The 12,723-nt window shown below is 39.7% G+C and overlaps 1 protein-coding gene across 1 annotated transcript in view; it reads left to right on the top strand.

The window, feature by feature from the left end:
* Window positions 1–6,214, top strand: part of PAK5 (p21 (RAC1) activated kinase 5) — a 75,597-nt gene extending 69,383 nt beyond the window's left edge. The window contains exons 7-9 of the mRNA XM_032213998.1: window positions 2,431–2,556; window positions 3,995–4,129; window positions 6,059–6,214. Coding sequence (XP_032069889.1) covers window positions 2,431–2,556; window positions 3,995–4,129; window positions 6,059–6,214 — 417 coding nt within the window. The remainder of the gene's footprint in view (window positions 1–2,430; window positions 2,557–3,994; window positions 4,130–6,058) is intronic.
* The last annotated feature ends 6,509 nt before the right edge of the window (window positions 6,215–12,723 follow it).

Raw genomic sequence — 12,723 nt, 5'->3', positions numbered from 1 at the left:
TCAGGGAAGATATTAAACTTACATCAAAACGAAGAGAATACCATTTTGAATGCTTTTTGGCTGGTTTCCCCTGATCTTTGCTTAATAATATGCACACAATGTCTCATTATGTTCATTGTCTGCAGTGCACATTTTGTCATGAACGGTTGTATAATCATCTCATTCTACCGCCCCCTTCCACTTTAAAACCATCTTTTCTATATTTCAACATGCAAAAGATGGGCAAAAGTTTCCTCCGCTCCTCAATAAAGGGAAATTGATCTGGCATTCAAAAATATCCATTGTTTTGTTTCCCTTTCATGGTATAAAAAGAACTTTGTTTATGCCATGGATGGCTGGGCTATGGTTTTATAAATAGTAACAATCATTTCTAATTTTTATTTGATTGATGTTGAATTAAGAAGCAGAAAAAAGGCATGAAAAGTAATGCCAGAATAAGATAAACAGTGCCACAAATAAAATGTGAGGCACCATTCGTACAAACATTTAGAAAGCTTCTTTATTAATTATTTTGATAGCTCCCTGTTCTGATCTCAGACTGCATCCTGACATGATAAATGAGCTGCTAATGTGATCTAATCCACTTCAGTCCCACGACTCAAGGCTCAATCATTATTCTCCTTCAGGCACAGGAAGGGGGTCTTGATTGTTTCTGCCATGAGTTGATAAAGGGAACCTTTTCATTTCTTTCAGGTATGAATCAAGCAAATATATATATATATATATATATATATATATATATATATATATATATATATATATATATATATATATATATATATATATATTTATATTTATATATATATATATATATATATATATATATATTTAAATATTTACCTTTCACCCTGGCTGGCTGATAAGGAGTCGAGCTCTGTAGCTCAATGGTTAACACAGCTGCCTAAGAAGCAATAGAGCACAGGTTCGATTCCCAGCAAGGGTATGGCTAGCTGATGAGAGCTAAATAGCTTGAAATAGATCTATACTAGTCTCCCTTTATTTATTTATCAGCACAAACATCACACACACACACACACACACACACACACACACATATATTTAAAGCCATCATTCAGGGTGAAATCAACTTACCTTTGCTACCGGTTCGCAAATGTGAGCACATGTGCCACCTCCGCGCATGTGCAGGACCTTCCCCATATGCTCAGAGTGTCAAAAACTGGACGTGATGATGTTCGGGTGGGTGGGCCGGCTGAAGCTCCCGCTGCCATCACTACCACTTCACCCAAACCGGATAAAACTAGCTGAATTGCAACAGTCTCCCTCCAACAAGGAATACAAGAAATTGAGGAAATCTCACACTTTTTATCCTACTACTTAGAGACAGTTTTGATTTTATTACAGTAAACTGTTGAAAGTTGGATGAAGCTAGTAGCAGTTCATAGCAATAATAGTAATAAACAAGAATGTTTTTATTCAGTGTGCATTCCAATTTATCTTTGCATTTCTCAGTTAACGTTTCGCGAATCAATTTGCAAACCAAAAGGCAGTTATAAAGTGATATTTGCATTTTCCTGAATTTTGTGAGAACAGTTCTGCTGTTAGAACTAATAATTCTAGGAGCATGCAGATTGAAACCTCTAAATTGTGCATGGAGAGGAGCAGCAGGAAACATCCTGTCAAAATAATTCTTTTCACAAACTAGAGAAAAAGTTCCCTTAATAAGAGTAAATGAGAGGTATGCAAGACAATGCAATTAAGTTTCCCATCGGGCAGAATAGCAATAACACTTAGACTTATATTCCGCTTCATAGTACTTTGCAGCCTTCTCTAAGCAGTTTACAAAGTCAGCCTATTGCCCCCAACAATCTGGGTCCACATTTTACCCACCTCGGAAGACTGGAAGGCTGAGTCAACCTTGAGCCCGGTGAGATTTGAACTGCCAAACCAGCTAGCAGTCAGCTGAAGTAGCCTGCAGTACTGTACTCTAACCCCTGTGCCACCTCAGCTCTAGTATTGAAAGCACTGAAATCTTAGAAAATGAGCTGTTGATATAATTTAATTGGATGGGGAACCTACAGACTAGCAACTTTTATCATCGTCACCTAATTCCATTTGGCTTAGTAAACTGCTCTCTGAATACCTCACTGCTATTGGTTCCTGAAATAGTCTTCTGACAAGTGCTTCCTATTCTGTTTGGTAGTGGTAGCCCAGAGAGGGAAAGAAAGAAAATCCTTCTCAGCACTGAAAATTTATCCAGGTGATACTTTTATTCCACTAATTGCTGGTGGCGGATGCATCTAACAATGGTCAACTATTCCAGTTGATACAAAGTTTCTGTCCTACATTGGGGGGGGGGGAAGGTTCCTCCTCTAAATGTGTTAAACAATCCAAATTATGTGTCTGCTCAACAACTTGGAATAATATTCACTGTTTAATATTGCACTGCATGATGTATTATTTATTGTTCAGATAAAGCTGTCGGACTTTGGATTCTGTGCTCAAGTTTCAAAAGATGTTCCAAAAAGAAAATCACTTGTCGGAACCCCATACTGGATGGCCCCTGAAGTTATTTCAAGATTACCATATGGAACCGAGGTAAGCAAAACAATGACCTTGCTCCATTCAGCAACATAGATTATCTTTGGAAAACGATAATCTCCTTTTAAATGTTTATTTATTTAAAGCAATTCAACTTGAACATATTTCTTCCAGTCTGGATCCATCCAGGGCATATTACTGAGATGCATTTGATTATACTATGACCTTTGTTGGGTTCAGGATGGAGGTAATGCATCCATCCTGTCTCCTCTTTGAGCAGTTGGTGACTTCCAATATCATCAACAAGGGTATCTTTCTGGATTGACTCAGGGAGTTGAGTAGGAGGCATGTTGTTAAAGAACTTCCTTCCTCCTTCCAGCTTGGGTCCAGATAGTGTTGAATGGATGGAACTGGTCTAGAACAGTGATTCCCAACCTTTTTTTTGGCCATGCCCCACCTAAGCATCTTTAAAATCCTGATTCCACCCCCCCCCCCCGTGACATATAATTCTTACTTTACTCAAAGAGTGAACTCTACTCATGCGGAGGAAGCTTAAAAGGCCATTAACTTGGTATAAACAAGGTTCAAATTGCCCCCATTAAAAATCAAATTGACCCCCTCCCCCCGTGGGGCCTGGGCCCACATTGAGAACCACTGGTCTAGAACTAGAATTGGACCATCTGGACTTAATCCAGAATGCAGTGGCAGGGATAGTTATTTCATCCATAGCATCATTGCTCTTACTATTCCACAAGAAAGACAATGAAAACCTGATTCTTTGCTCGGGGGGTTGAGTTGGGATGATTGGAGTTCCTTTTCTTTAGCTAATGGTTGCCAGGATCTTTGCAGCTGAAATCTGAGAGTCCTGCAACTTATGGTAATAGCAATAACATTTAGACTTATATACCACTTCACAGTGCTTTGCAGCCCTCTCTAAGTGTATATAGAGTCGGCATATTGCCCCCAACAATCTGGGTCCTCATTTTACTGACCTCAGAAGGATGGAAGGCAACCTTGAGCCAGTCAGATTCGAACTGCCAAAAGACTGGTAGACATCAGAATTAGCCTGCAATATTGCATTTTAACCACTGTGCCACCACAGCTCTCATGCTCCATCTAGATTGGTGTTGGTTTTTGTTATCCTAGAAAGGCTTTCCAACACCAATCATGTGGACTTTTGAGATGTGAGGACAATTAGTAATGGATAAATTTTATTTCCATAGTTTAAACTCCCTCAAACAGGGTTTTTAAGATAATGTTTTGGTAGAAAATGCTTTCAGGTGAGAACAAAAAGGCAATGTTAGCTACTGAAGCTAAACGTATGGCCAATCTGAAATCAGATGTGTGTCGCCAGCATCTTAAGACAGAGTCCTGCAATGCCAACCACAAATGACCTTTTTAAAAACAAAAGGTGAAATGACAAAGAGAATTAAACATCTGCATAAGGTTATGTTCAATGCAGCTTATTTGCACTGTAATCGGTTCTATGTTGCAGGTGGACATCTGGTCTCTTGGCATCATGGTAATAGAAATGATAGATGGGGAGCCGCCTTATTTCAATGAGCCACCACTCCAGGCCATGCGTAGAATCCGAGACAATGTACCACCAAGAGTGAAGGACCTACACAAGGTGGGAATGCTCACCTTTCCTTTGAATCTTGTGCTTATCATTCTTCTCCAGCATCTCAGCTGAAATAGGTGGGGATAACCTGAAGCCCCAGAACAACACATAACCCCAAACCCACTCTTTATATTCCCAGAAGAGCTTCAACCTGTAGACAACCAAGAAGACTGTTTCAAGCAAACGGGATGAGATGGTGCAAGGTTCCTTTCTCTCCATGCACAAGATTATGTCAGTCCATTTAGCTAAGTGTAGGCTTAAACTCACTTTAATCTCTGCATTCATTTATATTTCACTAGAATATTTATATAGAGTGTTCCAAGCAGAAGCAGTTGACATACCTGCATTTCTCCTTCCATTTAACCATCACTCTTCCTCTATATGTTCTAAAAAAAGGTAAACTATATGTAGCATTCAATTCTGTCCGCTATGCAAAACAAAAGATGAATGTTTAGGGTTTTGCACTGATATACTGTAATTATACCTTATATTCCCAGTTGTACTATTGTTTATTGATAAAGAAAACCAACAATTTTTATACATAGAACTGCATTATCCCTGGTAAGAATGTGTGCCTGAATATTCCCCTCACCCCCCAATAGCATCCTTTGAATTAATAGCAATTTCCCAAGAGGGTACAATTAAATAATAAAACCATACAAAAATGCAGAGTAAAAGTGAAGAGTTTCAGAAATATCAATCACATGCATTACATAAAATGGCAACAACAACAGCAACTATCATTGAAAAGCACACATGGATAACACAGCATAGGATTGACTCAAAGCTTGGGGAAACCGATAAATCTCCTGCTGAGGCCAGCTAAATTTCTCCCCGTATAAATCATTGTCATTGTACAAAGTAAATTACCGTATTTTTCAGAGTATAAGATGCTCCAGAGTATGCACCTTAGTTTTGGGGGAGGAAAATGAGAAGAAGAAAAAAATCTGCCTCTGCCTTCCAGCATCCATGGTATTCAGCTGACACATGGTAACAGGTTCAGCCAATGAGGGATATTTGAACTCTGAAATGTGCTGTGTGAGCAAGGAGACAGGAAGGAGTCTGGCTTAGGCTAGAACTGAAAGTGAAACTGCTTGTGTTTTGCTTGTATTTACTGCTACCTTGGAAAACCTGCTTTTGGTAATGTATTGTATATTATTATTAATTGGAATCCTGCTGAATCAGTTACTGTGCTTTCTGAATGTGACTGCTGCTGCAATCTCTGACCAGCTAGGTCAGCTTCAGCACTTATTGCAGCCTGATTCAGCACATCCGATTGGCGGGTGGATCCGACTTGCCAGAATACTCCCAATCAGCTGCTCCAGGCTGCAGGGATAGCCACAGACCATTGCTGCCTCCATGCCTCACATTTTTTTGGACTCTGGTGGGTCTGGGTGGGGCTACATTTGGTGTATAAGCCGCATCCAAATTTTTACTCTCTTTAGTAAGGAGAGGAGAATGGAAGGGAGAGAAAGAGAAGGAGAGAAAGTAGGAAGAGGAAGAGCAGGAGTAGGAGAAAGGTAAGGGAAGAAGGAAGGGGAAGGAGAGGAGGAAGGAAGGAAGGAAGTAGAGAAGGGAGGGAGGGAGAAAAGAAAGTGAAAACAAGGAGGTGTTACAAAAGGAGGAAGGTATGGTAAATAAAGCAACCCAAACTGTATATTATAACTTATTACATGAAATAATAAATGTATAAGAATGATAAATGTAAAGAAGAACAACAATTGTGTGAATGTATACTTAAAAGGGTATGTAAGAGAATAAAAAATGAAAAAAATCACCCTCTTTTTTTGAGAAAAAAGGTGCATCTAATACTCTGAAAAATATGGTATGTGTTAAATGAAAGACCTTTGAAAGCTGCTTTTGATCTGCGAGCCCCAATCCTCTGAGATGTGGTTTAGATGTTAGTGGCCTCACAGTGTCATTTTGGTCTTTCCTCAGGTTTCATCAGTTCTCCGTGGATTTTTAGACTTGATGCTGGTGAGGGAACCTTCACAGAGAGGATCAGCACAAGAACTCCTGAGGCACCCATTTCTGAAAATGGCTGGGCCTCCATCTTGCATAGTGCCTCTCATGAGGCAATATCGGCACCACTAAATGCGGCTGCTTTTGTTTATTCGTTTATTTGTTTTCCAGGAAACAAGTGAAGCAATGAGGTTGGGTGCTGCCAAATGAGCAGCAAGCAGTAGGGATCCAGTGAGAAATATGCCACTGTTGGCATGGACCAGCACACCGTGAAGGAGTCACAGTGAAGATGTAACTTGGCTAATTCCTGACAATGTCGACAGTTAGTACTCCTGGGTGAAATGTACCACAGTGGGATTTTTTTGGGGGGGCCTGAGTCAAGAGGATTTGATTTTAAACCATCCGGTTTGGGGTGAGGCAGGGGGAAACTTCCAGCATTACCCCACTAGAAGGCCAAACTTTTATTGCAGATCAAAGGAGAATCTTCTGCTTCAAAAGACACTTTTTTTCTGAATTTCAAAACAAAACGAAAAACAACCCAAGAAGCACTTTTTATCTCGGTTATAGCAGTGTGATGTATTTTGAAATGAATTTGTAATTTTCTGTACATTGCTTTTGATAATTTATGTACTTTGGTGTCACAGTTGCTAGTGGAGGTGATCGGTATTACTTAGCAAGTATTAGAGCGAGAGCTTTCCTACTTTTTTATCTCTTTTGAAGAGAAACAAACTTACATGCACACGCACACACGTGCAGCTCGGAATGTTGATTAGATTTGCTTATCTGTACCAAGCAAACATGGCTTCATTTTGCAAATGTTCAAATTGCTGGCCAATGCTGTATTCATTTCTCCATTCACCCACAAAAATGTCAAGATTTCAGTGTTGTTTTGAAGCGATAAGCACCTGGAAAAATCTATTCATGCTCATGGAAAAGGTTGTGTCACAATTCTGTATTCACTGGATGAAAGTATCACGTCTTTTGTGGTGGTAAGCATATGATCGGTTAAGAACAACAGAGGAGAAAGAGGCAGATCGAGAAGAAATTTGGCTGGCCACCAATAACCATGGCATTTCTGGCTATGTACATTGAGCTTGAAATTACCCCACGCTGAAACAAGTCAGTGAAAGATGACTTGTCAGTCATAGTCACACTTGTTAAGCTTGCTGGCATTAACTTTTGTTAGTTTCTTTGTGAATTAGTTATTAGTTATGTGACACGAACCCACTTGATTAGATTATGGATGCATATACCGTGTAGGCTTAAAAAGGGGTTTTTAATGAACCAAGTTACGTGTGTCATGTTAGTGCAGCCTTTACTGTCTCATAGAGACCTAACTGGATCAAAACATATAGGACTTGTATTCCAGCAATGGGTTCAGCCAGAGCTAACATTGGATGATGCCAGATCGAAAATGAGACCAGTTTGCAAATCAGACCACTGTCTGTGTGGTGCTAGATTGGGTTGCTTACTCCATATGACTTCAGCTGAGTGGTTATGCTTCCATCTGAATTCCAGCAGCCCTTCCTTGTCCTCTGTTTATAAGTTACCACCATGATTCACCATGTATATGAATGTCCATCCCAGAGCTGGGGCAGAGCACTAAGAGCATTATCCCTGCTGTCCGCAAACAGTGGCTTGTGCCATCCGTGACCCGTCAAAACCGCGGTCCACAAAAGCGCGGTCGACGAAAGCGCATATGTGACGTCATCACAGCGTGACGAAAAAGATCGAAAAATTGAAATAAAAATAAAATTACAGCAAGCCGATTCACATAAAGGTAAGGGTTAGGTTTAGGGTTAGGGTAACCGTTACGTTTAGCGTTAGGTTAAGGGTTAGCGTTAGGTTTTTCGTTAGGTTAAGAGTTAGGGTTAGGGTTAGGGTTAGGTTTGGGGGGGTTAGGGTAAGGGTTTCGCTTTATTTTTACATTTTTCGATCTTTTTCGTCGCGCTGTGATGACGTCACATATGCGCTTTCGTCGACCGCGCTTTTGTCTACCGCGGTTTTGTGGTGGAACCTGTGCCATCACACCACCTAAGTGGAATGCCTGGAACTACTGATCTGTCTTTCCCTCTCCCTAAATTCTCTTTTGTCCCTTGTCCTTGTGGACTAACATCATGTCTTGTGACTTAAGGTCATCCAAGCAAATGCAGCTGCCGTTGCATACTGTACTGAAAAGCCAGTATTTTCATCCATCTCTGGAATCTCTTACAGTGGGACATTCCAAGGAGCTGCTGCCTGTCCTTGTAGCTAGTCTTTAAGCTAGGCAGACCAAGGGCCTGACCCACATTCACATATCGGAGTATTCACTCATTTCCTAGTTTAGGCTACCAAATGAAGAAAGCTGGATAGCCCAGAGCAGACTTTCATCATTCCATTGCATCACCTGCACTGCCCAACACTGTGAATTGCCCACAAGTTGTAAGTACATAAGCTGGAGTTTAACAGGAGCAATAGTTTAGCAGACACTTGGGCTTGCATACACATTAATGCCAGTTTTGAGTCTCCTTTTCTAGCTTCACGTGTGACGGACACCCACCCAAGGCACCTGCGGGCGAGAGAATTTCTGCTTCGTTTTAGCAACATGGATATTGCTTCATTTGACTCCGTGCCAAGTCCAATGCTTCCCGTTTGTCTTCATTATTTTTATTCAGGCTTTAGAAGTCAACCACTCAGTGGGCGTTTTCTGAGTTTAAATCAAAGTGTTGTAAAATTTGGTTAATGTGTTTTGCCATAACAGGAGAAAAAGCTGTCTAAACCCCTTTGAAATGTTAATTCAGCAATGGCAACTACAATTAATCTTATGTTGCTTGTTTGGTAGATTTGCATGTTTACCATAGACCTGGAGGGATTTGCCTTTATTAAGTGCTCCATAATTATTTAAGTCAGTGGGAGGGGGTTATTTATTTATTCGTTATGTATAACTTTAAAGCCATGTCTTTTCTAACTTGGATTTTGCTTTTTATTTTGGGTTATTTTCACCTGATTTCACTTGAAGAAAACTGTTTGATCCTAAAACTAATGTCTCTGGATAGAGCATTTTGCATTGTGGTGGGCTTTCATTTTATCAGTAAGTTGGTTGATACCTATTGTAATAAAAGAGAAGCCAACCTAGAAGTTAGAAGGTTGCTGATTTGTGAATGAGTGGTTAATTAAGATATTTTTTCCCATCACATTACATTGTGTACATTGATGCACTACTTTTCTTTGAATGTACATTCGGTCACAAGCTCTTTCATTCAGAGGCGCATAGAATTAAGGCACTATTACATCTTGGACGGGGGTAGGTGGGTGGGTGGTAGATACATTTTGTTTCCCAGAGTCCTCTTTTGATGGGAGGAGGCAAAGAAAAGAGGTTGTCATAATGCAAAAATGAATGGTATTACATGGTATAGTAGACAGGATTGGAGTTGCCTTCTGCAGGTGGAGTCTCTTTTGAGAGGGAAGCCATTTTAAGGTTTATACAAGTTATCATTTCTTTCCCATTAGAAATGGTGTGAATACATGGGGGCGCAGTGGTTAGTATGCAGTATTGCAGGCTAATTCAGCTGACTGTCAGCAGTTCAATCCTGACCAGCTCAAGGTTGACTCAGCCTTCCATTCTTCCAAGGTGGGTAAAATGAGGACCCAGATTGTTAGGGGCAATAGGCTGACTCTATAAACCGTTTAGTGAGAGCTGTAAAGCAATATGAGGTGGTATATAAGTCTTAAGTGCTATTGCTAATTTTATTTATTTATTTATACATACATACAAGGTACAGGTTGCCCAACTTCCAACTAATTTTGGTTGTTATACTAGGATTTCATAAACAGTAGGCGCTACATAAGGTCCTGCAATTCTGTGTTGCCCATCTTTATTTTAGGTAATTCTCAAAACTCTATTCTGGTGAATATAATTTATATTCAGGATTGATAACCCCATATAGATGATGCTGGGATTGGCTAGAAGCAATAGTGAAGGGGTGACGGTTACAGTTATATGCATCACTCCACCTAATGTTCAACCTTCCTCAGAGAGATTAAAGTCCCAAATATGGCAGGTGATGATGACTCATTGGCAGTGTTGAAATAAGCATATTGCTTTGCTGTAAGTTCATAATAAATTGCATCTTACTAATTAGTCAGATAGCTTACATAGAAAGCTTGCACATTGTGACAAGTCAAGATTTCTGACCATGGTTTGTCGAACAAGCCACACTCATTTTCACATCTAGTGTTAAGACACCACCTTTTTCAGGTTGTTGACAACATTCATTCTGAATGGTTCACTAAGAATGGCACACCCCAAAATCAACATGCGCTTAAGCCAGATGCTAAGTGATTTACTGTAATATTAAATATAGTTAATTGTTTCTCAATTATTTGGTATAATTTTTTTTCGTGCATTTCCTGGAAATCTAGAAGGGCTCTGGACTTCTGTTGCCCAAGTTGAGAAGGGCATGTGCGATATGATATTTGAGCCATGAATTGTGCATCCACATGCTAAGTTTATAGATACCATAACTGGGATGCAAATGTTACAATGACCACAAGATGGCAGCAAAGGTGTAATAAAAACAAAAGACTTGGCTGATATCTAGTGGTCATTCAAAGCTGTACAGGCCAGATATGGTGATGGACAAACTACAACGCCAAATTTACTCATAATACTAAACCAGCCCAGCATCAAGTTTTATGCTTGAAATCAAGGGGGATCAAGGTCAGCCATACTACTGTGTGGTAACTGCATTCCAAGATTACAAATAGTTATTTTTCCTAGGGCAGGTGATGTTGGGCTTTTTCATGCTGCTCTGAACTACTTTGAGAAAGAAAATATACTCCAGATACCTGATAACAGAAAGAAAAAATGAACTATCATGGCAGGAGAAAAATGTATGATATAGCTTTGACAATTACAACTATAAATCCTGCCAGAATAATCCATCTATAGAAATCCATACTTGTAACTAATCATGGAGCCACATCATTTTTTTCAGAGTGAAAGTCTATAAGGAAGTCTCTCTGACTTCTGCAAAGCTTCAATAAAAGTCCATGGACTGTTTTATGAAGCAGTGCCCCATCCAGGGTAGACTGTGTGTGTGTGTCTGTGTCTGTCTAATGGTGATGACGACACTTGTATTTTTTTTTATAAAAGTTTGTTTCCATGAAACCCTTTTTTAAATCATTTCTGTATTTTGTCCTTGGTCTTTGAAGACAAAAATCAGTGTAAGCATCTGACTGATCTGTATACTGCTGCAATAATCTCACATTTATTTATTTACTTATTTTCCAATTTATATGAAACCAGGAGCAATTCTGGAGAGAGTACCATTATATCTGATCCCTCAGCAGATAAGGCAGCCGTCAGTTCTGGATTTCTAATTCCTCCAATTCCCCTTATTCAATACAGTCCAACAAACACGATTCCTACCTTCCCTAAATTATAATGCTGAAATGAATACTATGATAAGAACTATGAGCTTTGTTTACCTAACCAGTTCTTATGTTCATCATGCTACGATTCCACCGTTTTCTAGCAAACTGATCATTCTCGAGCTTCCGGGGAAGGAGGGGGGAAGCAATGAAAAGAGGGAGCACCCCCTTTCCTAAAGTCCGACCAATCCTAGGAACAATATAACCAGAACTTCAGAGGTTGAAGCAATTTGCTTTCCAGTAAGGCAGGGGTGTCAAACTCGTGTTGTCACAGTGGTGTCACGTGACGTATCGGGACTTTTTTTCCTTCGCTAAACTGGGTAGGGACGGGCCCAGCACATGATGCATCCGGGCCGCAGGTTTGACACCCCTGCCGCAAGGAATAGATGCAGCCAGCTTTAAGCACTCTACTGGACTCCTGTATTTATGCGTCATAAACATTCTTCTGGATGCTTGCATTGAACTAAGTCAGATTTGTTTTAACTGCGGTCTGTGGAATAAAATCAAAATGACTATATTGTTGAATCCAAGCCAAACAAACCAGTTTATGGCATACTGCAGTGTATAAATCACCACCCTGGCCCAAAGTTAAACCACCCTGAGCCACCAATAAATATCTGCACACATTATTCTGGGGATACTGTATTCAATGGATGGATGGAAAGCTATGGATAAAACCAAATCTCTTCCTCTAAAGAACCATCCCACAAAACTGACTGATCAGGGGGTTGTGACCTTCCAAAACACTATCCTTTACATAGCTGGAGGCCTCTCCCTTGCAGAGTCCTTTTTCCTTAATCCTCTAGCATTTTATTGCATCTCGTTCTTTCTTCTTTGCCAAGGAGTATCAATAAAATATTTAGTCTAAATGCTCCATATTAAGAATACACATTAAGCAACATGGTTTAGGATTTATTGGTTTTTGCTGTTTACTTCCATATCTATATTTACACATCAGTTATTTATAACACCTGAAGATTTCTGCATAGTAAGATGAACATTTCTTGGTGATAATCTTATATAATCATTACATTGCAGTAGGCATTTTTTTTTCAGTCACAGTACATGCAAAGTGTACAGCCTATAAGCATTTCTCACACCAGAGCATAACTCTTGTGATTTGAGCAGCAACGTTCATAAAACTGTTTGGGTGCCAAAGCATTTCAATAAGCAATAAAAATACAAAATAAAATTCTCCAAGCTTTAAAACCATAGACTCTTAATCTTGG

This window comes from Thamnophis elegans, chromosome 3 (genome assembly GCF_009769535.1).
Source record: "Thamnophis elegans isolate rThaEle1 chromosome 3, rThaEle1.pri, whole genome shotgun sequence".
NCBI lineage: Eukaryota > Metazoa > Chordata > Lepidosauria > Squamata > Colubridae > Thamnophis > Thamnophis elegans.
This window is presented reverse-complemented; position numbering and strand designations above follow the sequence as displayed.